This window comes from Bufo gargarizans, chromosome 2 (assembly GCF_014858855.1).
Source record: "Bufo gargarizans isolate SCDJY-AF-19 chromosome 2, ASM1485885v1, whole genome shotgun sequence".
NCBI classification, from domain to species: domain Eukaryota; kingdom Metazoa; phylum Chordata; class Amphibia; order Anura; family Bufonidae; genus Bufo; species Bufo gargarizans.
Genome location: NC_058081.1, coordinates 200,517,288 through 200,544,016, shown reverse-complemented (window position 1 = coordinate 200,544,016; position 26,729 = coordinate 200,517,288). Strand labels below are relative to the sequence as shown.

At 44.3% G+C, this 26,729-nt stretch overlaps 1 protein-coding gene across 1 annotated transcript in view; it reads right to left on the bottom strand.

Moving 5' to 3' along the window:
- The window catches only part of ETFA (electron transfer flavoprotein subunit alpha), a 54,036-nt gene extending 41,239 nt beyond the window's left edge, over positions 1–12,797 (bottom strand). Inside the window, exons 1-5 of the mRNA XM_044283398.1 lie at positions 12,640–12,797; positions 12,413–12,562; positions 7,783–7,864; positions 7,056–7,138; positions 4,589–4,688 (exon numbers count right to left, since the gene is read on the bottom strand). Of these exons, the coding sequence (XP_044139333.1) occupies positions 4,589–4,688; positions 7,056–7,138; positions 7,783–7,864; positions 12,413–12,562; positions 12,640–12,675 (451 nt within the window). The 5' untranslated portion in view covers positions 12,676–12,797. The remainder of the gene's footprint in view (positions 1–4,588; positions 4,689–7,055; positions 7,139–7,782; positions 7,865–12,412; positions 12,563–12,639) is intronic.
- Between the last annotated feature and the right edge of the window lie 13,932 nt (positions 12,798–26,729).

Sequence of the window (26,729 nt, the reverse complement as noted above, 5' to 3'; positions counted from 1 at the left end):
CCCAATTATATAACTACAGAATATATTACATGGATGATCTGAAAGGGAAGACTAAACACCCGGCAGTTTTCCCTCTCTATCCACCTAGCAGCATTAGTGTCACAGCTGGAAAAATTGTATAAAAGCCACATGTGCAGAGCAGCAGCTGGCGGTGGACATTATGGTTAGAGCCTCAGCCTACTAAAAGCGCCAGTGGCATCTCCACCAAACACAGAAGTAAACTGTACGACATCCATTTTCATGGCACAAGCTGCACAATTACATCTGTTCATTCCCTGAAGACTGGGAAGCATTTGGAAAGCTGTCAATGATGTTCTTAAGGTTTCCACCTATTTAGGCCTTTGATGAAATGGTCTTTGGATCACATGGGACACCCATCTACCACCAAAAAGCCTTAAACATTATACTGTAATCCACATAGATAATAAAAGCGAGAGAACTTTTCCTTAGGTTATAACAACCATGGGAAGAAGCACTGAGGCCCAGTTCTCTGTCACTGGGAATGACACGATCACCATTTGTGTGGCAGCTGCAGCGGGCAGCCCAGAGCGTTACACCAGGGACTGTGTTGTGGAGCTGGATATTGTGTCGTGTCCTCCCTCTGAGGTTTCTCATCCCAAGGACATGGATTGTATGTTGTTGTGACGAGTTCTCAGAACAGCAGGATGTATTAATATTTAAAAGGACATGTGGGGGAGAGAGCATTTGATATTACTTGGTCATGGGGATGTACAGATGGGGTGAATTTGAGAACTATATAGTTTTCCAAGCAGAAAATTGTTAGTCACATCTAAAAGGGGCTAAACAACCATTTCATTCAGAAAATAAGCTAGCCTGGGGTCATATTTAATAGTCTAATAATGGCAAATGCCAATTTCTACTATACCAGACATTAAATCGACCCCCTTACTGATGCCTAATCCCCTCAGTATATGTGCGTCAGTTACCTGATAGTCCTCTATCTGCTGTACTAGAAATCAGTTCTCCACGCACTGACTTCCTGCAGAGGCAGAAGAGCTGCAAGGGTGGAGAGAGCAGCGGTCTAAGCCAATGAGGAGACAGGAGGTGTGTCTCGGACTACATCAGACTCCCTGTATACACGGCAGATACACTGTAGTCACAGATCACAGCTCTAAAATAAAGGAGCTGACCCTAAATAGCAGCCAAGCTCTGTGGAAAATAGTTTACATCAGAAGCCAGAGGGCGCAGGGGAGACGGGAGCCAGCATCAGGAAGCAGGTAAGTATGGCTCTCTTCACAAGTCTGCCAAAAGCCCCCCAAACCTGTACAACGTCTTTAAGAAGGAAGACACCATACCAAGAATCAGCAACCTTCGACAGCTGCTGTGAAACTACAACTACCAGCATGAAGACATACTCCGCTGTTCTATGTGAATTGAGGATTCTGGGAGTTGTAGTTTCAGCACAGCTGGAGCGTCGGAGGTTACTTCTCCCTGCACTATACAGTGATTGAGGGAAGAATAAACACGTACAGAGTGTCAGGACCTCCTATTATAATACAAATGGGAACCAGAGCCACAACTACGGACCCATCAGCCACTTTAAAATTGCATATAATCATTAAAATCTTTGCGGCCAATCAGAAATGCTCTGAAGACTGGGCGGCTTTCCTCGCTCTTGCCATGTCAGACCTGGCTCACAAGGCACTGTTAATCAACAACTAGCAAGAGAGCAGAAGGACTCTCAGATGGAGAAAAACTTGCCAAACCATGTGTATGAGGACAAAGTATTCCGCCACTGCACATCTGGTCAACTTGTCTCATTGACATTTTCACATTTGGTGTTTGATGATCACCATTTATTAAGCTGGTTCTGGGCAACAACATGACTGGACCAAAGTGACGGCAACTCCTATATACTGCACAAGGCAACAAAATGGCCTAAGGGCTCATGCACACGGCAACTGCCCGGCCGCCCCCGTATTGCGGCCCGCAAACAGTGGGTCTGCAATATAAGGGCGCCAGCCATTTGTGCAGCGCATTACGGACCCATTCACTTGATATTGTTCACAATAAATCAGCTTCACCAGAAGGGAAGTATTAAAATATGGGATGAAGATCTGATGCTCAGGATCACCATCTGAAAACCGAATGTATTAACCCCTTAAGGACTCCGGGACAAGTTGTACTTTCTAATGACACCATTTACGGTTGCATACGGTGTAGTAGGAAGCAGGAAAAAAAAAAAAATTCAAAATGGGGTAAAATTGGGAAAAAACGCAATTCTGATAAAAGGTTTTTATTTATTTATTTTTACACTGTACACTATGCGTTAAAATTGACCTGTTATCTTCATTCTGCAGGTCAGTACGGTTACAATACCACACTTGCATAATTTTTTCTTGTGTTTTAATACTGACCCCTATAACTTTTTTGTAGCTATGAGTATGGGGCTGTGTGAGGGCTCATTTTTTGCGGGACGATCTGTTCTTTTCAGCGATACCAATTTGAAGTGTGTGTGACTTTTTGATCACTTTTTATAAAAAAAATTATTGGGTAGTTGAAGTGACGAAAAAAAAATGGCAAATTGGCCCTTTTTTTTGTTACGTCATTTGCCGCATGCCATTAATATTGTTGTATTTTAATAGTATGGGCATTTTCGCACGCGCCGATGCCCATGATGTTTATTTTTTTTTATTGTTTAAGTATTTTTATTTTAAGGAAAGGGGGATGATTGAAACTTTTTTTTTTTTAAGTCAACTTGGGTGACAATAACTGGCAATCATTAGATCGCCTATTGTGTTTATTGATGTCTATATAGACACCATTGAACACTTCATTTGCACGATATCAATAAAATGCTGCCACCTGGTGGCCTGTATTGGTATAGTCATCTAATAGGCACCGAAGCCTGCTTAAGGCTTCAGCCTATTAGATCAATGTAACAGGTTCCCTGATCTCAGCAGGGGAACGCTGTTACCGAAGCGGAGTGCGCGACTTCCGCTTCCGGACTGCACAGATGCCATGGTCACATTTGACCACGGCATCTGAAGGGGAAAATATATGCAGAAACCCAGCTGCTATGGCGACCACTGCATGTGCGAGCGGGCGCCATGTTTGGGGACCGAACTTCCGCCGTGCATGAGGCAGAGGTCCTTAAAGGGTTAATAGGTTGTTCCCTTGTCAACATTTATTGCACATTGGAAGGACACGCCACAAATGTCTGATTGGGGCAGGTCCCACCTCTGGAACCTGCTCCTATTTCAAGAAGGAGCCCCCGCTGTGAACGGAGAACACGCCAGACATTGATTGCTAGCGCACTCTGACTTTTCCAGCATATGGAGAACCATCCAAACATACAGTTCACGGCCACCTCTCACCGCGATGGAGCTTCCAAAAATAGCCTTTCGGAAGTCCTACCGGTGAATGGAAAGATGGACATGTATGTGCAACTTGCTCTCCCATTCACTTCAGGGCCCAATTTTTTTAGATACAGAAGGGTCCCAGAGGTGGGATCCACACACCTATTAGACATTTTAAGGTATAGCCTATTGATATGCCAGAAATATCCAGGTGGGAATACCCCTTTAACAAGTTATCACTTTTATAACAAATCCTCAAAAATGTTATTTTTTTCTTTTATATAGTATCAACATATACTGCAGCAATGTACAGAGATGGTCATCATTCACATTAGTGCTTGCCCCACAGGGGCTCACAAACTCCAGCTTAACCAATCTGTATACCCGGAGGAAACGCACACAAACACGGGGAGAACATACAAACTCCATGCAGATGGTAGATAGGAACTTTCTCTCTCGAATAGTGGGTGGAATCAGCCATGCTAACAAAGCATAAAGAAGCACTAATGTAAAATAATGATAAAACTACTGAAACCATGTTCATCATAAGGCATAATCAATTTTAGTGTAAATTACAAAAATCTCTATTATTATATATATATATATATATATATATATATATATATTTTTTTTTTTTTTTCACAATTCTACAGGCTTCAGAAATCTCCCAGCAGGTCTCAGATCTGAGACCCTGCTGAGGCAGAATTGTGAATGCAGTACAAGAAAAGGAACGAAAAATTAATTTACTACCAGAAAATTACAGTACGTAGTAAGCATTTAGTCACATAATAACATAATAAATAGTATCAAAAGATCCAATGATAAAGGGGTTGTCCCACGTGAAATATTCTACATTTTCCAAAACAGCACCTGGATCTGAATAGATTTGTAATTACATAGGTATTCATAGGTACTGAGTTTTTCAATGAAATCCATCAGTATAGCACCACCTGCTGTTTGTTATTGAGTGAGGTGGACGCACATGCTCCGTTCAATCCTTCAGCTGCCATTAGCTGCAGCAAAAGGACACACCCGCTGAGCTGCCAGCTTGAAATAAACCAAGCAGACTGACAAATACATGAGGAGACCTCTGGATCCATAGGAGGTATAGGGCTGGCTCTAACTTTGTCAGAAAGACTGTCACATACTATATGATGTCTGATTTTCATTTTTTACACTATCGTGGAATAACCGGCTTCAAGATTTGCAGCCCTCACCTAAGCTACACCTGTAAAAAATAAAGGAATTAAAAAGAGTAGGTTTCTTACCGGCATAGATTGTCCTTACAAATGTATCAGGTGACTTAATGTCTATTACATCTGACACTGGGGACACGTCAAGCTTTGCCGCTACTCTGGGTAGTAAACTCTGCAAAGCAACGGACAAGGAAAATACATTATCAAGTTTACACATATCCAATCATGAAGGTTATTGTATACAGCATTTTATTACATTAATGCAAGTAAAAATGAAGCAACTTTGTAAATAGCGCTAAAAGAATTCTAAACCTAAAAGTGAATGATGAAGGTATACAACATAGCTGCCCTCACTATTCGTTATTTTACAGGACTATCTGCATCATTCTGAAACTCCTGATCATCCCTTCCATTTTAAGATGGTGGCCGAATAGTGGGCGCCACTTAAAGGGTGATTATATATTTTTTTTTATTCAGTTTATTTAAAAAGCAAGCCATGTTACACCACGAGCAACAGAAGATAATTACAATAAAGGAATACTAGACAAATAAGGTGAAAGAAAAAAAGAACAGCAACCAGTAAAGGGTAATAGTAGGTGATAATCTGCATCACTCAAGTTACCATAATATCAGAATATATGTCAGTGGATGTTAGCATCCAAGTTGGCAGGGGTAATAAAGTGTTGTTACACCACGGGGCCCACATCCTCAAACTCCCCTGGGCACCTACGGTTATGGTACACCAATTTTTTATAAGGCAGCATCTTGTTAATAAGTTGTAGCCTTTGGGATTTGGCAGAAGAGGGGGTGTTCCGTGATATTTGCCTACCCGTGAAATTTCCCTAACCTCATCACTTCATGTTCAGACGCGGCCGCGCCGGACATGACGATCCCAGCTTTGGAAGAAGGTGTGCCGCGCACACCGACGGGGTAGGGAAATTTCACACCAGAGTTGGGGAGAAGGGGCCACCTAATGCTCTTGCGCCTTACCTCTCAGCTGGCTCCAGATGATCAGACACCGCACGTGCGCAGTGAGTGGTAGGGAGATTTAACAGAACAAATGGCCATCAGATCTCTCTACCCCCACACTGTAGGTGCGGTGATCGGATGGATGTTCGGTATAAGATCTCCGTCCGCTGGTGCGCAAGCGCAGTGTATCCCGACGGGAGTAGTTAGCTGCACCTGAGCATTGACCCGTAATTTTTCCCTACCCTCTAACCGCTGGTGAGGCTCCCAGGGCATGCGCAGTGTCGGCCGGTGTTCAGCTGAGAGGTAAGGCGCAAGTGCATTAGGTGGCCCATTCTCCCCAACTCTGTGTGAATTTTCCCTACCCCGTCGTTGTGCGCCTGCGCAGTGCGGCACACCTCCTTCCAAAGCTGGGAACATAATATCCGATGCGGCCGTGTCACAACAGGAAGTGACGAGGGTAGGGAAATTTCACGGGTAGGGGAAATATCACAGAACAGGGGCCAGAGATGATGAAGGACAGTGGTTGTTTTTCACTCCGCTCGTTCCAATAGCTATAATAATTTTTTTGTTCATATAGCCATATGAAAGCTTTTTTTGTTTGCGGGATAAGTTGTATTTAACCAAAAATCCACAATTTCAACTCTAGATTTATTAGTGGGACTTTTATTTAAAGTCGCAAAAACAAAAAAAAAAGTCCCAAAGTCACTATGCAGGGGAGGGGGGGGGTTAAATAGAAAAACTGGAGTAGTAGTTCTAGACAAAAATGTTAGGTTTAAAGATAAAACAAACCTGACAAAGAATGGGGGTCATTTATCAAAGACTGGTGTTTTACTCCAGTCTATCCTCTCCCTGTATGCTTAATGTATGATGAGGTGCAGGCCCCGTCATAGCGTAGGTGCATCCTCCAGCAGTCCATGAATCTTTCTGGAAATCTACTGCACTCCTAGCTCCTCAATCATCATTTGCACTATTACCTGGCTTAAATGATAGTGTATGTGCCCACAGCATGTCCCCTTTTCAGAAAGTGGCGAGGGTGGTGTAGAAACAGAACTCACGGCTAATTTAAGCACAAAGGCATTTAAAAGTTGCTAACCTGGGGTTTGCAACCTTTTTTTAATGACAGTTTCTGGCATAGGGTAGTCATAGTAAATGACCCCCAATATGTGTCATTTGATAAATTTGGTGCAAAGAATGCCTAATGAAGTCTATGGAGGAAACCACTCGACAGACAACAATTGACATGCTATGGACTTTAAAATTCGCACAACAGGTCAATTTCTGCACTGAATAAAAAAGCCAAGTGTACATGAGATTTGTCAAACTGCAGTTTTTCTGCGCAAAAATCCTACTAAGTAGACAGCATGTAGCGTAAACAATGAAGAGAATCGCCCGATCACCGCAACCCCTTCGAACAACTGATCAGTTGAGGTGCTGACAGGCGAACCCCAACCGATCTGATATTGATGACATATAGCAAAAAGGATGGGCCATCAATTGTGGACCCAGAAATCCCCTTTGTGAGACCCGTGTGTCACTTCTCGTCAGTTTATTAATCAAACAGGTCACTCACCTTTCCGAAGGCGGATGCTCCCGCACAGATGTGACTAAAACTGAACTGCTTCTGGGTTTCCAAAATCAAGGGTGTCAGCTCCTCTGACAAACAAAAATAAAATAAAAATAAGTCATAAAACAGAACGTCAACATTGAATGAATACATAGGGCCAGATTTATCATTACACTTACATCTTACTCCACCTTTGCATATGTCCAAAGTCACTTTTGGCCAAGTCAGATTTATTAATAGTCCTTTAATACTGTGATAAATGTGACGGTAGCAGTTTATCCTTCAGTAAGCGGCTTTACAAAAGTCACAAGTCTTTACGAAAAAGTCGCATGTTCTATTAAAAAGTCGCATAAGATAAGCATAGTCCTCACTGGAGTGAAATTGCACAATTCTTTGCCACTTTTTAAATTGTCACAATAATAAATCTGTCTAGACATTCATTTACATAAGAAAACACGCCCATATTCAGAAAACTGGCGAGCATAGTGCAGAGCCAGTAAAAGTCGCACATTTTTGCAGTTTTAGTGATTGCGCAAAGATTTGCGACTTTTTCACTCCATTATTTTGACTTGAGCTAATGATAAATCGGGCCCATAGTTCTCAAGTCTAATAATACAGATTAATGCAAGTTACAGATCGTAGAGAGATACAGAAATCAAAGAGATAAAAATGAGGAAAGATAAGAACGTATGACAAAAAAACCTGAGCAGATATTCAAATTAAAACTTCAAACCTGGCAAAAAACCCTTGTATGCCTCATGCTGAGCAACAAACAGCTTGGAAACCCCTTGGACTTTTGCCAACTGCTCTGCTACCTGCAAATGTAACCAGAACACAATTAAAAAGGCAATAAAACATTAAACAATCAGCCATAACATTATGCGGATTGAAGTCAATGGGTCTACACTGCGATGAGGTGTGCACACAGCGGTCTGCAAAACGGACATGGTAGTGTGCATGAGGCCCAAACGGACATGGTAGTGTGCATGAGGCCCAAACGGACATGGTAGTGTGCATGAGGCCCAAACGGACATGGTAGTGTGCATGAGGCCCAAACGGACATGGTAGTGTGCATGAGGCCCAAACGGACATGGTAGTGTGCATGAGGCCCAAACGGACATGGTAGTGTGCATGAGGCCCAAACGGACATGGTAGTGTGCATGAGGCCCAAACGGACATGGTAGTGTGCATGAGGCCCAAACGGACATGGTAGTGTGCATGAGGCCCAAACGGACATGGTAGTGTGCATGAGGCCCAAACGGACATGGTAGTGTGCATGAGGCCCAAACGGACATGGTAGTGTGCATGAGGCCCAAACGGACATGGTAGTGTGCATGAGGCCCAAACGGACATGGTAGTGTGCATGAGGCCCAAACGGACATGGTAGTGTGCATGAGGCCCAAACGGACATGCTGCAGATGCTAAATCTTCATTGTAACTAACCTTATGTGGAGATTTCATTGTGGCACTTTTCCATAGTGCGTGGATGAGAATTTTTTTTAAATCTACCTGACTTTGCTGATACGGTAAAATGCTGCCGATTTCCTGTATGGCGATCCACTGCATTTCTACCACGTTAGGATCTACCCTTAGGTCTCTTTCACATGAACGATACGGACTGGCATTGGATGCGTTCAGTGAAACTCGCACCATTTTGTAAGCAAGTTTAGTCAGTTTTGTCTGTAATTGTGTTCAGGGTTTCAGTTTTTTCCACGCGGGTGCAATCCATTTTGATGCGTTTTTTTTACACGTGTGATAAAAAAAACCTAAAAGGTTTACAAACAACATCTCCTAGCAGCCATCTGTGAAAAACGCATTGCATTCAATCTTGACACAATGCATTGTTCACTGAAGCCCCCTTCACTTCTATGGGGCCAGGGCTGCGTGAAAAACACAGAATATAGAACATGCTGTGTTTTTCACGCAACGCAGAACTGATGCGCGAATTTTTTTTACACAGACCCATTGAAACAAATGGGCCAGGCTTCAGTGCAGTTGCTATGTGTTCACGTCATTGCGTGGAAAACTCGCTCGTGTGAAAGGGGCCTTAAAGGGTTTGTCCAGCCTTGGAGTTAACAACCCCTACTGTATGGACTTATGTCCCTGAACATAAAAAAGCAGACTTGCTTAGCCACAGTCCCATCGCTCTACCTCGAAACTGTGGCATAACATTCAAGCCTATGTGACCACTGACACCTGTGGTTGGCTGCCGAGGTCAAGCGACCAAGCAGTTTCCTGTCCCATGGGGACCAGGAAGCTGCAGGGAATGGACCAGTAGAGGGACTGCAGGCAGGAGAGTCTGCTTTTTATATGTTCAAGTGTGGATTATAGAAGTTGTTGGCTCTAAGGCCAGACAACCCCTTTAATGTTATGGCTGATCAGCATATGTCCATTAATAGGAAATAAAGCAGTAGGTGTAACAAGTCCTATACATCAAATAGTAAATGATTCATGACATGTCTACATGTGTGAATAACATTTTTGCATTATAAGAAAAGAAAGGGAGAGCAGCGCATCAGTAGGACCGTATGATGTGCATGGGAACGCAACACCCAACAGAGATGAATGAATCGGTAGCTGGTGCAGCCAGACACGCAGGGCCAGGTAGGTAAATGCGGAGTTAACGGGATCAGCAGTGGCGCAGCCAGATCAGTCCAGACTGGATGTTACGTGATAAACTCGACTTTTATTATCTCATAAGTTTCAGGGCCAGACCAGCCCCTTCTTCAAACAAAGAAGTTCTGATGGAGGTGCTGTTCCGGACCTGAAACGCGTAACTTAGGAGATAATAATAAAAGTCAAGTTTACCACGTAACCCTCCTGTCTGCTGATCCAGTCACCTCCACATATATTTTTGTAGAGTTGTACAGTATTTATACACCATTAAAGGGGCTGTCCGGGATTGGGGACATTGTGGTAAGGGTACAACAAGCAACTGTATTTATTTAATAAATTCTCCGCTGGAAGTTCAGATTTTCAAAGATTCAGTGACGTATCGGGCTCCTTACTGGTGTGCTAAGCCTCTTCTTCTGCTTAGCAAGGAGCCCGGTGACGTCACCAGGACACAGGAGCGTTCTGGAGCTAGCAAACAGGCTGTCGGTAGGAGGGAAATGTCAGAGCTAAACCATGCTCCTGTGACATCACCGGGCACAGAGGGCGTTCGTCTGAGAAGGAGGCAGTATTTGGAGGAGGGAACTCTCCTCACTAAGGAACCGCCGCCCTCTCCCGATGACGTCACCAGCCAAAGAGGAGCGTTATTAGGAGTTCCGAGTAGAAGGAGGTTCTATTGGAAGCAGAAAACTATGCTATTTAGCATAGTGCCCGCCTCCCATGGTCATTTGCAATGAATGTAATGTGCTACAGTATGGGTGCTAACCACGTCTCCCATGTTTCTACATGCCAGTCCGATCGCTCCCTGCCACTATTAGAGAGCAGATACATGGAAGCAGGGAGGGATTCAGCTTGTAGGCTTAGAACAAGGTGGTTTTAGGGGAGGAATACTGATGAGGAGTATGAGTGGCAGGAGGTGGAATACTGATTAGGGAGAGTGGAAAGGCCCGTGAGGTCCAGCTGCAGAGTCACGCAGCCTTGTGGGACCCATAAGGTAGTGTGGCCGGAAAGGACATGGAACTGCTATGTAAACAATACTGACAGCAGTATTAGGGTACTTTCACACTTGCGGCAGGACGGATCCGACAGGCTGTTTACCATGTCGGATCCGTCCTGCGGCTATTTCGCCGTGCCGCCGCTCCGTCCCCTTTGACTATAATGGGGACGGGGCAGAGCTCCGTCGCAGCACGGCGGTGCATGGCGAAAGCCGCCGGACTAAAAAGCCTGACATTCAGTAATTTTAGTCCGGCGGCCTTTCGCCCCCATTATAGTCAATGGGGACGGAGCGGCGGCACGGCGAAATAGCCGCAGGACGGATCCAACATGGTGAACAGAACAGCCTGTCGGATCCGTCCTGTCGCAAGTGTGAAAGTACCCTCAGGGACTCATAGGGGCAAAGGGGATGAAAAAAAATACACAGAGCATCAGGATGACTTTACTAGGTAATGTCAAGGTGATTATTAACATTTTAAAAAATTACTTTGATACAGGACAACCCCTTTAAATGTAAGTGATTAGTGTTGAGCGAACTTGTGTTTTAAAGGGACTCTGTCACCACTTTCTAACCCCCACTTTTAAAACTATAGTTCTGTCCATGGAGCCCCTGTGATTTCAATGGTGTTGTTATATGCGAAATCCGCAGGCTCGTTTTGATAAAAAAAGCTTTTATCTAACCTGTCAGTCATGAGGATAAGGTGCCCAGGGCGTTTCTCCCGGTCTGAACATGCCGCCGCCGCCGTTGGTGCCCAGCTCCTCCTCTGCCTTGAATTTGCGCCGCCTGAATGTGAAGAAATACGCCTCCGGCTCTCCCTCAGTCCCCCCTCCTTTTCCAAAATTTCGCGCGTGCGCACAGGCCTGTGCCTGATGCGCCCGTGCAGACTTTACGATTCAGCCTCATTGAGCGAAGTGCGCATGCGCACTTCGCTCAACCTCCCGATAACGCGAACACTGCCGCACGCGCGGGATCTTAGAAAAGAAGGAGGGGGGACTGAGGGAGAGCTGGAGGCGTATTTCTTGACATTCAGGCGGCGCAAATTCAAGGCAGAGGAGGAGCTGGGCACCAACGGCGGCGGCGGCATGTTCAGACCGGGAGAAACGCCCTGGGCACCTTATCCTCATGACTGACAGGTTAGATAAAAGCTTTTTTTATCAAAACGAGCCTGCGGATTTCGCATATAACAACACCATTGAAATCACAGGGGCTCCATGGACAGAACTATAGTTTTAAAAGTGGGGGTTAGAAAGTGGTGACAGAGTCCCTTTAAGTTCGGCGTCTAAAGTTCGGGTTATCAAAGTATCCCGTTATGGATTCTAAATTCCGTGGTAGCAGAATCCATAACGGGATACTTCGATAACCCGAACCCTAGACGCCAAACTTAAAACACAAGTTCGCTCAACACTATAAGTGATCAATGTACCTTGGAGTGAATTTGTCTATTAAAACCTAATTCGTTTCACGGTTATTAAAAGGGGCTGCGTCAACCGGACAACGCCTCTTCACAGTCAAAAGCAGGTAAAGAGGGGAAAGGAACTGAGAGACGCTATGCAAATGCTTTTTACAAAAAAAAAAAAAAAAACTCAGTGTGAACTAGGCCTTCTGAACTGAGACTGGGGCAGGGTGTGTACCAGCACATGAGCAGGAAGAAAGCTGGTGACAAGCACGAATATGTAAATGCTGCCACACTGGGACAGAAGGGCACTATCCAGGCTCTACGACCCAGCCAGGTCATGGACGGATCTGCAGGAGAACCTACCTGAGAGCAGTCGGTCCCGGCCACCAGGCAGGTCACATCCCCTCCCAGCTTCTTGGCAGCAGAGATTGCACTCAGGGTGATAGGTGTCACTTGCTGTGTGTCATGCTCCGCAATAACCAGAGTACTCAGCAGCCTGCGCAGGGCGGAGGACTGAACAGGGGAGACATAACATTATTATATAACACTGCCAGGACGGGTACAACAAGCCTCTTCTGCAGGCTACTCACCCCCCGCCGTATGCACGGATTCAGCGCTCGATACATGCCGGCCTGACAGACAGACACAGAGGTGACCGGGACGCTGACGTCTAAAGCTTAGGACGGACAACTACGAAGGCGCGCGAAGATGACGTCACGTCATCCTGGCAAAGGAACACCTGGGATGGGGTCACGTGTCTAGCGTCTAGTAATGACCGCTAGACATAGATAGACAGGAGGCGGCAGCGCACGGGTCATGTGATCAGCAGCTTCTGTGTGCGGAACATGTCTGTACTGATATTTGATGTTAATAAAGTTTAGCAGAATGACTGTAAATAGAAAAAGCTCCAATACTCTCCTTAGTGTCTGCTCTTCCCCATGAAGAAATGAGACAAATATCTATTACCCTCTAAGGGTACTTTCACACTAGCGTTTCCAGTATTGAGTTCCGCCACAGCGGCTCAATACCGGGAAAAAAAACGCTTCAGTTTTATCCTAATGCACTCTGAATGGAAAGCAATCCGTTCAGTATGCATCAGGATGTCTTCATTACGCAGCATGCTGCAGTATTTTCTCCGGCAAAAACACTTGTTGAAATTTATTAATGCTGGATCCGGTACGAAGGGTTCCGGAAAAACGGATCCGGTTTCCCGGTCTGTGCATGCACAGACCTTTAAATCTGTGAAAAAGATAAATATTGGATCCGTTTTTCTGGATGACACCAGAGAGACGGATCCGGTATTGTAATGCATTTGTCAGACGGATCCGGAAACAAATGATATCAGTTTGCATACGGACTTCCGGCAACGGAACTGCCTGCCGGAATCCAACAACACTAGTGTGAAAGGGGCCTTACCCCACTCCCTGCGCCGCTTCTTCTCCCTGTACACGGATGAAAACATCCAGTGTCGGGGGGGGGGGGGGAGCAGCCAATAGCAGACGGGGATGAGCCTCCCTAGCATCACCCGCGATGCTAGAGAGGCTGCTAGAGAGGCTCGTCCCCTTCTGCCATTGCCTGCTCCCCCCCCCCCCCGACACTGGATGTTTTCTTCCGTGTACAGGGAGAGGCGGCAGTGCGGGGACCAGGAGTGGGGTAAGTATATTCCCTCTGAGGGGCCCGGCACATGGGAGGGCTGTTTGTGATATTGGATAACCCCTTTTAATTGGTTCCAGGACGACCATTGTATGTTGAAACCATTGTAAGGGTGGGTTCACACTAGCGTTAGGGATTCTGTTATGGCTTTCCGTTATAACATGGTTATAACGGAACATAACGGAATCTATAAGACGGAAGGGCGGATCCGTTTTGCTGCCCATAGACTTGCATTATGACGGAATGTAAAACGGACGCCTTTAAAAGTCCTAATAGAAGTCTATGGGAATCAAAACGGATCCGTCTGGCTCCTGTTATGCAAGACGGAAAACAAAGTTCTGTCGACAGACGGATCCGTTATGCTTTCCCATAGACTTCTATTAGGACGAAGCAAAACGGAATGCCTCTTAAAGGCGTCCGTTCTGCATTCTGTCATAATGAAAGTCTATGGGCAGCAAAACGGATCCGCCCTTCCGTCTTATGGATTCCATTATGTTCCGTTATAACCCTGTTATAACGGAAAGCCATAACGAAATCCCTAACGCTAGTGTGAACCCACCCTAACTTGAGTAATCGGTTCCAAAGCCCCAAAATGTCATCCAAGATAAAATACATTGAAAAGTTAGGAGAGAAAAAAAGATCATAGGGAACTAAAGCAGTGATTGGAGTAGAAAGGTTGTTCCCTCACAATTGACCAAAAGTGGACAACACTTCATTTCATGATTAAACGCCATTTCAATAATGTTGCTCCCCATTTCCCCCCAAATACGCCAAACACCCCATATGTGCTCAAAAAATGATGTATGGGTGCATGGCAGGGTTCAAAAGGGAAGTACCGCCATAAGGCTGTCGTAGGACAGATTTTACAGGATTGGCTTTTGGGAGCTATGTCGCATATGAAGACACCCTTAGGTACCCCTAGAGTGGAAACCCCCAAAAAGTGACGCCATTCTGGAAACTACACCCCTCAAGGAATATCTCAAGATGTGTAGTGAAAACTTTGTTCTCAACGGTGATTCATGGAATTGGCAGCAAAAATTAAAAATTGCAATTTTTTCCAGAAAAATTTAATTTAGGCTAAAAATTTTCACTTTCACAAGGGGGAACTGGAGAAAATGTACCCCCTAATTTATTGCCCATTTTCTCCTGATTACAGCAGTAACCCATATGTGCTTGTATACTGCACCAGGTGGCTTCTGGAAGGCAGATTTCACCGGAATAATTCACAGGCGTCATTTTGCAATTGAACACACCCGGAGGTACCCCTAGTGGAAACCCCCAAAAAGTGTCCCCATTCCGGAAACTACACCCCTCAAGGAATATTTCTAGGTGTGTAGTGAGCACTTTGACCCATCGGGCTATTCACAGAATTAGGAAACGCTTGGCTGTGAAATTGAAAAATTACAACGGGCGCATGGCAAAGCTCTAGAGTCAAACAACTAAATATGAATTTTGCTGACCTGAATTGGCACACATATATTTTAGGTGCCATGTCGCATTAAATAAATTCCTGAGGTCCCCAGAAAGGAGAAACCCCAACAAGTGACCCCATTTCAGAAAAATATCCCCCGTACGAACATTTTAAGTGGTGGAAAGGGTACTTTTCAGCAAACAAGTGTCTCACAGAAGACAGAAATACTTGAGAAAGCATTTCATAATAACATAGTGTATAAGGCCAAAAAAAGACATCTGTCCACCCAGTTCGGCCTGTTATCCTGCAAGTTTCACATTTGTGAAAATAAAATAATTACTAGCAGACCCCAATTTTGTTTTTCACAAGGGGTTAAAAGAGAAAATGCACCCCAGGTTGTGTTCCCCATTTTCTCCCCATTCAGGAAAAACCCCATATGTGCTTGTAGCCTGAGGTCCCCAGAAAAGAAAAACCCCAAGAGCATCCCCGTACGAACATTTTAAGTGGTGGAAAGGGTACTTTTCAGCAAACAGGTGTCTCACAGAAGGCAGAAATGCTGGAGAAAGGATTTCAAAGCAAACATTTGTAACAATGAAAAATTACTAGCAGACCCCAATTTTACACTTTTACAAGGGGTTAAAGGAGAAAATGCACCTCAGTATATGTTCCCCATTTTCTCCCCTTTTTGAAAACACCCCATATGTGCTTGTAGCCTGCTGTATTGGCGCACAGCAGGTCTCTACAGGCAAAGTGCAAAAACTGGTTATTGCAGGCCTGAATAAACAGACATGGATTTTAGGTGCCATGTCACATTAAATAAATTTCCTGAGGTCCCCAGAAAGGAAAAACCCCAAGAAGTGACCCAATTTCAGAAAGAGCACCCCCGTACGAACATTTTAAGTGGTGGAAAGGGTACTTTTCAGCAAACAGGTGTCTCACAGAAGGCAGAAATACCGGAGAAAGGATTTCAAAGCACACATTTGTTAAAATGAAAAATTACTAGCAGACCCCAATTTTTCACTTTCACAAGGGGTTAAAAGAGAAAATGCACCCCAGGTTGTGTTCCCCATTTTCTCCCCATTCAGGAAAAACCCCATATGTGCTTGTAGCCTGAGGTCCCCAGAAAAGAAAAACCCCAAGAGCATCCCCGTACGAACATTTTAAGTGGTGGAAAGGGTACTTTTCAGCAAACAGGTGTCTGACAGAAGGCAGAAATGCTGGAGAAAGGATTTCAAAGCACACATTTGTAACAATGAAAAATTACTAGCAGACCCCAATTTTACACTTTTACAAGGGGTTAAAGGAGAAAATGCACCTCAGTATATGTTCCCCATTTTCTCCCCTTTTTGAAAACACCCCATATGTGCTTGTAGCCTGCTGTATTGGCGCACAGCAGGTCTCTACAGGCAAAGTGCAAAAACTGGTTATTGCAGGCCTGAATAAACAGACATGGATTTTAGGTGCCATGTCGCATTAAATAAATTCCTGAGGTCCCCAGAAAGGAGAAAACCCCAACAAGTGACCCCATTTCAGAAAATATCCCCCGTACGAACATTTTAAGTGGTGGAAAGGGTACTTTTCAGCAAACAGGTGTCTCACAGAAGGCAGAAATACCGGAGAAAGGATTTCAAAGCACACATTTGTTAAAATGAAAAATTACTAGCAGACCCCAATTTTTCACTTTCACAAGGGGTTAAAAGAGAAAATGCACCCCAGGTTGTGTTCCCCATTTTCTCCCCATTCAGGAAAAACCCCATATGTGCTTGTAGCCTGAGGTCCCCAGAAAAGAAAAACCCCAAGAGCATCCCCGTACCAACATTTTAAGTGGTGGAAAGGGTACTTTTCAGCAAACAGGTGTCTCACAGAAGGCAGAAATGCTGGAGAAAGGATTTCAAAGCAAACATTTGTAACAATGAAAAATTACTAGCAGACCCCAATTTTACACTTTTACAAGGGGTTAAAGGAGAAAATGCACCTCAGTATATGTTCCCCATTTTCTCCCCTTTTTGAAAACACCCCATATGTGCTTGTAGCCTGCTGTATTGGCGCACAGCAGGTCTCTACAGGCAAAGTGCAAAAACTGGTTATTGCAGGCCTGAATAAACAGACATGGATTTTAGGTGCCATGTCACATTAAATACATTTCCTGAGGTCCCCAGAAAGGAAAAACCCCAAGAAGTGACCCAATTTCAGAAAGAGCACCCCCGTACGAACATTTTAAGTGGTGGAAAGGGTACTTTTCAGCAAACAGGTGTCTCACAGAAGGCAGAAATACCGGAGAAAGGATTTCAAAGCACACATTTGTTAAAATGAAAAATTACTAGCAGACCCCAATTTTTCACTTTCACAAGGGGTTAAAAGAGAAAATGCACCCAAGGTTGTGTTCCCCATTTTCTCCCCATTCAGGAAAAACCCCATATGTGCTTGTAGCCCGAGGTCCCCAGAAAAGAAAAACCCCAAGAGCATCCCCGTACGAACATTTTAAGTGGTGGAAAGGGTACTTTTCAGCAAACAGGTGTCTGACAGAAGGCAGAAATGCTGGAGAAAGGATTTCAAAGCACACATTTGTAACAATGAAAAATTACTAGCAGACCCCAATTTTACACTTTTACAAGGGGTTAAAGGAGAAAATGCACCTCAGTATATGTTCCCCATTTTCTCCCCTTTTTGAAAACACCCCATATGTGCTTGTAGCCTGCTGTATTGGCGCACAGCAGGTCTCTACAGGCAAAGTGCAAAAACTGGTTATTGCAGGCCTGAATAAACAGACATGGATTTTAGGTGCCATGTCGCATTAAATAAATTCCTGAGGTCCCCAGAAAGGAGAAACCCCAACAAGTGACCCCATTTCAGAAAAATATCCCCCGTACGAACATTTTAAGTGGTGGAAAGGGTACTTTTCAGCAAACAAGTGTCTCACAGAAGGCAGAAATACTTGAGAAAGCATTTCATAATAACATAGTGTATAAGGCCAAAAAAAGACATCTGTCCACCCAGTTCGGCCTGTTATCCTGCAAGTTTCACATTTGTGAAAATAAAATAATTACTAGCAGACCCCAATTTTGTTTTTCACAAGGGGTTAAAAGAGAAAATGCACCCCAGGTTGTGTTCCCCATTTTCTCCCCATTCAGGAAAAACCCCATATGTGCTTGTAGCCTGAGGTCCCCAGAAAAGAAAAACCCCAAGAGCATCCCCGTACCAACATTTTAAGTGGTGGAAAGGGTACTTTTCAGCAAACAGGTGTCTCACAGAAGGCAGAAATGCTGGAGAAAGGATTTCAAAGCAAACATTTGTAACAATGAAAAATTACTAGCAGACCCCAATTTTACACTTTTACAAGGGGTTAAATGAGAAAATGCACCTCAGTATATGTTCCCCATTTTCTCCCCTTTTTGAAAACACCCCATATGTGCTTGTAGCCTGCTGTATTGGCGCACAGCAGGTCTCTACAGGCAAAGTGCAAAAACTGGTTATTGCAGGCCTGAATAAACAGACATGGATTTTAGGTGCCATGTCACATTAAATAAATTTCCTGAGGTCCCCAGAAAGGAAAAACCCCAAGAAGTAACCCAATTTCAGAAAGAGCACCCCCGTACGAACATTTTAAGTGGTGGAAAGGGTACTTTTCAGCAAACAGGTGTCTCACAGAAGGCAGAAATACCGGAGAAAGGATTTCAAAGCACACATTTGTTAAAATGAAAAATTACTAGCAGACCCCAATTTTTCACTTTCACAAGGGGTTAAAAGAGAAAATGCACCCCAGGTTGTGTTCCCCATTTTCTCCCCATTCAGGAAAAACCCCATATGTGCTTGTAGCCTGAGGTCCCCAGAAAAGAAAAACCCCAAGAGCATCCCCGTACGAACATTTTAAGTGGTGGAAAGGGTACTTTTCAGCAAACAGGTGTCTGACAGAAGGCAGAAATGCTGGAGAAAGGATTTCAAAGCACACATTTGTAACAATGAAAAATTACTAGCAGACCCCAATTTTACACTTTTACAAGGGGTTAAAGGAGAAAATGCACCTCAGTATATGTTCCCCATTTTCTCCCCTTTTTGAAAACACCCCATATGTGCTTGTAGCCTGCTGTATTGGCGCACAGCAGGTCTCTACAGGCAAAGTGCAAAAACTGGTTATTGCAGGCCTGAATAAACAGACATGGATTTTAGGTGCCATGTCACATTAAATAAATTTCCTGAGGTCCCCAGAAAGGAAAAACCCCAAGAAGTGACCCAATTTCAGAAAGAGCACCCCCGTACGAACATTTTAAGTGGTGGAAAGGGTACTTTTCAGCAAACAGGTGTCTCACAGAAGGCAGAAATACCGGAGAAAGGATTTCAAAGCACACATTTGTAAAAATGAAAAATTACTAGCAGACCCCAATTTTTCACTTTCACAAGGGGTTAAAGGAGAAAATGCACCCCAGTATATGCTCCCCATTTTCTCCCATTTTTGCAAACACCGCATATGCGGTTGTAGCCTGCTGTATGGGCACACCGCAGGGCTCTAGATGCAAAGTGCAAAATATGGTTTTTGCAGGCCTGAATAAAAAGACATGGATTTTAGCTGCCATGTCGTATAAAATAAATACCCCTTTTTGAACACACTCTGCATCTTTTTTGGGTCCTTCCCTTTCTTGCTGTCTGGGGGACTTCAGCTGGGAAATGTTGTCCTGGTACAACACGGTCACTGTGTCTTACAGAAGTGCTGGGGCCCTCTTCTGCTTGGTTTGGAAGAATTAGGGCCTTGATCACTACTTCTTGAAAGCAGGGCCGTCTTTAACGCGGGGCAAAAGGGACATCTGCCCCGGGCCCAGTTGCTCCTGGGGAGCCCAAGGCAGCTGCCTCTTGAGCCCTGCTGGACACTGATGACGTGGGGGGGCGTCGGCAGGGCACAGGGAGATGAGCGCTTCCATTGTGGAAGCGCTCATCTCCATAGTCATCTGTATCGCCGTCCTCAGGACAGCAATACAGATGGAAGTGCTGCAGCGGGGATGGGGAGGGAGAGGCGTCTCCCATCCCTGTTCCTCTGATAGGCTGCAGGCCTGAGCCGTACAGCGCGGGACACAGGCCGGAAGAGGCCTGCATCGCATTGCTGCCAGCCTGATGGAGGTAAGCATAGGTGTTTATTTTTTTATATGGTACTACTGGCACATGATTGGGGGGCATCTATGGGGCACCTGTTACTGGCACATGATTGGGGGGCATCTATGGGGGCACTTGTTACTGGCACATGATTGGGGGCATCTTTGGGGGTACTTGTTACTGGCACATGATTGGGGGGCATCTATAGGGTACTTGTTACTGGCACATGATTGGGGGGCATCTATGGTGGCACTTGTTATTAGCACATAATTGGGGGCATCTATGGGGGCACTTGTTACTGGCACATGATTGGGGGCATCTATGGGGGCACTTGTTATTAGCACATGATTGGGGGGCATCTATGGGGGTACTTGTTATTGGCACATGATTAGTGGGCATCTATGGGGCACTTGTTACTGGCACAATATTGGGGGCATCTATGGGGGCACATCTTACTGGCACATTATTGGGGGCACTGGGGGGCATCTATGGGGGCACTTCTTACTGACACATTATTAGTGGCACTTTTTACTGGCACATTATTGGGTTGCACTATTGGGCATCTATGGGGGCCCTTCTTACTGGCACATTATTGGGAGCACTATGGGGGCATCTACTGAGGCCACAAAGAAGAGGTATTTTATATGGGGGAAGGGGGTAGAGGAACACTATGGGGGCATCTACTGAGGCCACAAAGAAGGGGTATTTTATATGGGGGGCTCTGTATAGGGGTATTTTATACATTATAGTGGGTACTATGGGGAAGGGGAGAGAGGAGTACTGTGGGCTCATCTATGGGGAGCACTAAGAAGGGGTATTTTATACTTGCAAATTATGGGGGACACTGAGGGCATCTACTGAAAAAGATTTTGAAAAAATCTATTTCTGTGAAGCCCATGCAGTCAATTTGGATTCCAGTTTCCCACAAAGGGAGGGGGGGGGGCAGGAAGGGACAGGGATGGAGGGTGGTTTAGGGATCTGGAACAGCTGCAAATAAAAAAAATATCTGCGCAGCTATTCCAGATGTTCTTCTTTTCTTCTTCTTTTCAGCAGGAAAGGGGTTAAAACGCTGTAGTGGTGCACCACAAGTCTCAGCAAGCCACAAGCAGCACAGAACCTCTCTGCATGCAGTCACCAGCTAGAATGGCTGCTTGCAGGGAAGTTCAGCCTCTTCCTGTGCAGCTATAGCGCTGCCATTGGCTGGAGCGTTGTTCCAGCCAATAGCAGCGCTGGCAGGGGACCCAAGACGTTGGTGTCCTCTGCATGAGCTAGGAGGAGACAGGTGCTGACTTGTTCAGCACTGGTCACCTCCAGATGACAATCTCCGCCCCCCCCTGCAGCACCGTATCACAGCCGGAGCTGCGATGCGCATGTCTGCGGAATCCGTACTATTACGGCACTGGTCGGGAAGGGGTTAAAGCTGTTTAATGTTACATATATAAAATAATCAAGTGGAATAAATCTCACAATATCTCTGTATGTGAATCGCTTCAATACTAGAGATGAGCGAACTTCATATTTTTGGGTGGTTAAAGCAGAATTGCCTTATGGATTCCGTTACCACAGACCATAACGCAATTCTATGATGGAATGCGTAGCCGTTATTCATTCCGTCATAATAGAAGTCTATGGGCTGCAAAACGGATCCGTCCCGTTTCCGTTATGCAGAGGAGTCCTTTCCTGCATAACGGAAACGGAATGGATCTGTTTTGCAGCCCATAGACTTCTATTATGATGGCATGAATAACGGAATGCCTCTAAAGGCATTCCGTTATGTATTCCGTCATAGAATTGCGTTATGGTCCGTGGTACCGGAATCCATAACGCAATTCTGCTTTTACCACCAAACGAAGCGTGAACGAATTTCATAACATGAAATTCGCTCATCTCTATTCAATACCCCTGTGCTTTTGCTGGTAACCATTAGTAAATTAGGGGTGTGATGTACAATATGATACATTTCAGCAAATGTATGGATTCCAAGATTCATGAGTTCTATATTCTAACGTGGTGGGGCAATATATTATCAAGTCATTCTGTAATGGGATCATGAGGTGCAGATGGGGTTGAGGATTAAACCCTTTATGAAATTACAGCAGATGGGAACTCCTATTGTCGTCAGTAAGAAGAGTTTCCAGACCATCTGTATGGACTAGAACAATGCTTGCATCTCAACATTTAATGCCGATATCTAAGGAACATGTTTTACAAAATTCCTTACAAATATTTCCAAAGAATTGTTACGTGCCTTTTTTTTTTTTTTTTTTTTGTGCAACCCACGTATAATTCTTATATTTTAAGACTGGGATCACACATGTAGTTTTTGTGTTTTTTTTTTTTTTTTACCCAAATAAAAGAGTGAATACAAAGGAGAGTTTTTTCTTGATATTTTCATCTTTTTTGATCCACTCCTGACTTAGGCTACATGCACACGACCGTGCCATTTTTTGCGGTCCGCAAACCGCGGATCCGCAAAAAACGGAAGCCGCCCGTGTGCCTTCCGCAATTTGCGGAATGGAACGGGCAGCCATTGATATAACTGCCTATTCTTGTCCGTTTTGCGGACAAGAATAGGCCATGTTATTTTTTTTTGCGGGGCCGCGGAACGGAGCAACGGATGCGGACAGCACACTCGGATGCGGAGCAACGGATGCGGACAGCACCCATTAAAGTGAATGGGTCCGCATCCGAGCCGCCAAAACGGCGGCTCGGATGCGGACCCAAACAACGGCCGTGTGCATGAGGCCTTAAGCTGAAAAATTGCCATAAAACTACAACTCCCAGCATGCTCTGTTCACTTCTATGGGGATTTTTAAAACAGCCTAGTAGGTTTGCATGCTGGGATTTGTAGTTTCACAACAACAGGAGTGTCGGAGGTTGCTGATCCCCGACCTATGGCTTCATGCATTTATTTACCTCTCTACTACAACTTTAAATAAATACTTTATGGTCAGAATTTCTACTGTAATCACAAGCTAAATTGTAGTACGTACATGAAAGGTAATTGTTTAGCAAGTATAGCACAAATGTAATATTTCAGTATTAAACTGTTTATGTTGGCAATGTTTTATATTTTTTTTTTGTGTGTGTCTGTTTTTTGTTCTTTTTGACTGGGTGGTATACGCTCACACAACAAATAGCAGTAGTGGCAACAATCTTAACAAAACACAATATACAAGTCATTCTAAATAGAAGGAGATTGTAACAAGTATATGACTACCTGGTGACTTGATGTCGCAAGCAATTCCCCTGATGAAGCTGGAGCAAAACCCGAGTTGGGCTTACCCCACAGAGGGATTTTGGATATTTTATTTTAGTGTACTTTAATATTTTTAATCTTGTGAGTATAATAAACTTTGCATGTCAAAGCTGCAAGCAGGTGTGTGAAGAGGACCTACTTCCTTTGGACCTTTGCAGTGCTTGTGTGGTGTGTGAAGAGGACCTACTTCCTTTGGACCTTTGCAGTGCTTGTGTGGTGTGTGAAGAGGACCTACTTCCTTTGGACCTTTGCAGTGCTTGTGTGGTGTGTGAAAAGGACCTACTTCCTTTGGACCTTTGCAGTGCTTGTGTGGTGTGTGAAAAGGACCTACTTCCTTTGGACCTTTGCAGTGCTTGTGTGGTGTGTGAAGAGGACCTACTTCCTTTGGACCTTTGCAGTGCTTGTGTGTAGGATTGAAACTATAAACTTTAAGCAAATTGATGTAAATGTGTGCTACAATTACAGTCACAAGTTTTCCTTACTTATTCTTAGAGGGAAAAAGTTTTGTTTTATCTTATGACAATAATAAAAACTCATACCACTTCAAGAGGTAGTAACTATTGACTTGTCTGTTGCTGTTATACAATTCGTACATGAACCCCCTGAATTGTAAAGCGCTGCGGAATATGTTGGCGCTATATAAATAAAGATTATTATTAAGAGGACCTGTTGGCACACATCCCCTTGATAAAAGGGAATGGTAATACCCAGTTATCAATGTATTCATACATTTCTAGTAGGAAATACCAAGGAATGACACAATGCAGAGTTCTATGAAAAGATGACCCAAAAGTATTTTATGGGGAACACAAGTATTTACTAAAATAGACGCTAAGAGAGATTACAGGCCCTTACATGACCAATATATTACTACAATTCTTAAGCAACTTTATTTTGCCTTGTAGTTCTAGGCTCATATTAGGTCATATTAAGACAGCTTTGTAATATAAAAATGGTTTTTTACTTATCACTGTATACAAATTGACAAGAGGCCTACCCCTCTGGGTTGCAATGGACTTGGCTTAGAGCTAACCAGAGGAGTTGAGTCTAAAGCATTTCCTGGTTTTCCCCCTTGAAACCTTGTACAGTGATCTGGACCCCTGCAAGATATCCTCCAAGAAAAGGTGGACAGAGTATTTAGACTGCTGAAGGTCAGGTCTGGAAGATTTCCCTTGTTATAGTAGACAGGCAGAAGATCAGGGCAAACGGCAAATTGCAAGTGGGATGCGAAATGGAGAGACCAGCAGAGTGGACAACAGATGGAACCTGGCAGCAGCTGTGAGGACAGCAGCCAGTGAGTGTGACAAAAATGTTATCCTACCTATAAAAGAAAATGATGTGCTCTTGCAATATAATGCCAACAAACTGTCAATAAAATAAAACATGCAAGTGGTCTTTATTCATAAAAGCTTGAGAGATTTAGTGTTATTATTATGTATTTGTTATTCTGATTAAAACAATCATTGTGTGTGTTATGTTTGTGACCCATGCCCGCAGCTGCCCAGCTCCTTCAGGCAAGCACAGGTGCCCTAGGACTCATTGAGTCTTGTCTTCTTGCTGGCCCTGACCTGCTTCTTCTGTTCTTGCTGGTCCATGTGCTCCTGCCAGGCCCTCTTCCTCTGCCGTTAGGGTCCGTATGCGTGTTACTGCTGGCTCTTAAAGGGCCAACTAGTGTGCACACTAAGGCTACTTTTACACCAGCATTTTTGCTGGATCCGTCTTGGATCAACAAAAACGCTTCCGTTCTGATAATACAACCACCTGCATCCGTTATGAAGGGATCCGGTTTTATTATCTTTAACATAGCCAAGACGGATCCGTCATGAACTCCATTGAAAGTCAATGGGAGATGGATCTGTTTTCTATTGTGTCAGATTGTGTCAGAGAAAACGGATCCATCCCCATTGACTTACGTTGTGTCAGAACGGATCCATCTTGCTCCGCACCACATCGCGGACAGAAAAACTCTGCTTGCATCGTTATTCTGTCCGTGATGGGGATGCGACCGAACGGAATACATTCCGATTCCCTTTGTTTCGTTCAGTTCCGTTTTTTCCCCATTGACAATGAATGGGGACAAAACGGAAGTGTTTTCCCCCGCTATTGAGATCCTATGACGGATGTGAATAGCGGGAAGGGAAAGCGCAAGTTTGAATGTAGCCCAATTTGTTCCCGCCTATGGCTGGCTATCTATGTCTATTTAAGGTCCTGACTACTGCCTGTTTACTGTATTGACTCTCAGTTGCCTGCCCTGACATGGGACTTGTTTCACAGATACTCATGAACTCTGGTTGCCATGACCTTGGCCTGTTCCCTCACTACAAGTATAGTCTGACCCCTTGGTGCTTTGCACCAGTGTCTCTACCCCCGATGTTCTGCTGCCTACTACACTGGGACTATTCCAAGAGGTAGTGGTCTGATGGCTCCCCTGCAGACAAGTCTAGATCCTTGTACAGGGTGAAAAACAGAGGTCCGCCAGGACAACGCTCATATGAATTGCCCAAAACCAAACTGTTTATTTGGCACAGTGGTTTCACAACTATTGTCCGTTACAGTCTTCTATATCTGCAACAAGTTCTTAGTACATAGACATGTTAGAAATGTATGGCAGTCTGTTTTCTATTTCTCATAGACTGTCAAAAAAAAGGTATGAGAGTCGCTCATCAGATACATTTGTTCTGGGAAATGACTTCTAGAAGACATTTGTATACCTCCCCCTTTTTGTGACTGCCCACCAAACTACTAGCATGCAGATGAAGCTGTGGTGTTGTAAATCTACAAAAAGATCGAGAAAATGGCTACAGTGGCCCAGATTTACTATTCTTGTGTAATTTGTAAATGTGACAAATGTATTATAGTGGCTGATGCTAGACTATGTAGTTTATACCATGTAGTTGTTGGCTTAGTTTACACCACAGAATGTATCTACATGCCCTGAAAATGTGTCTATAATGTGCCAAGAGTCCGTCCAATAAAAAAACTCCTAAATTGGTCTAATCTGCTCCACTCTTGTCACCAGTGGATTTCAGCTTCACAATAGTGCTTTCACATGTGGCGGAAAATCCACCAGAAAATACGCAGGAGCGGATTTTTAAAAAGAGTTTGTGGCGTATTTTTACGTACGGATCAGAATGCAGATTTCTTTAGGAATTTTGATGCGCATATCTGTGCGGATTACATCCCCCATGAGACATTCAACCTCAGAAAATGCGGAACAGTCATTATTCAGTGGAACACAGCGCAGGTATTGACACTTTTCAGCCCCGGAGAATAAC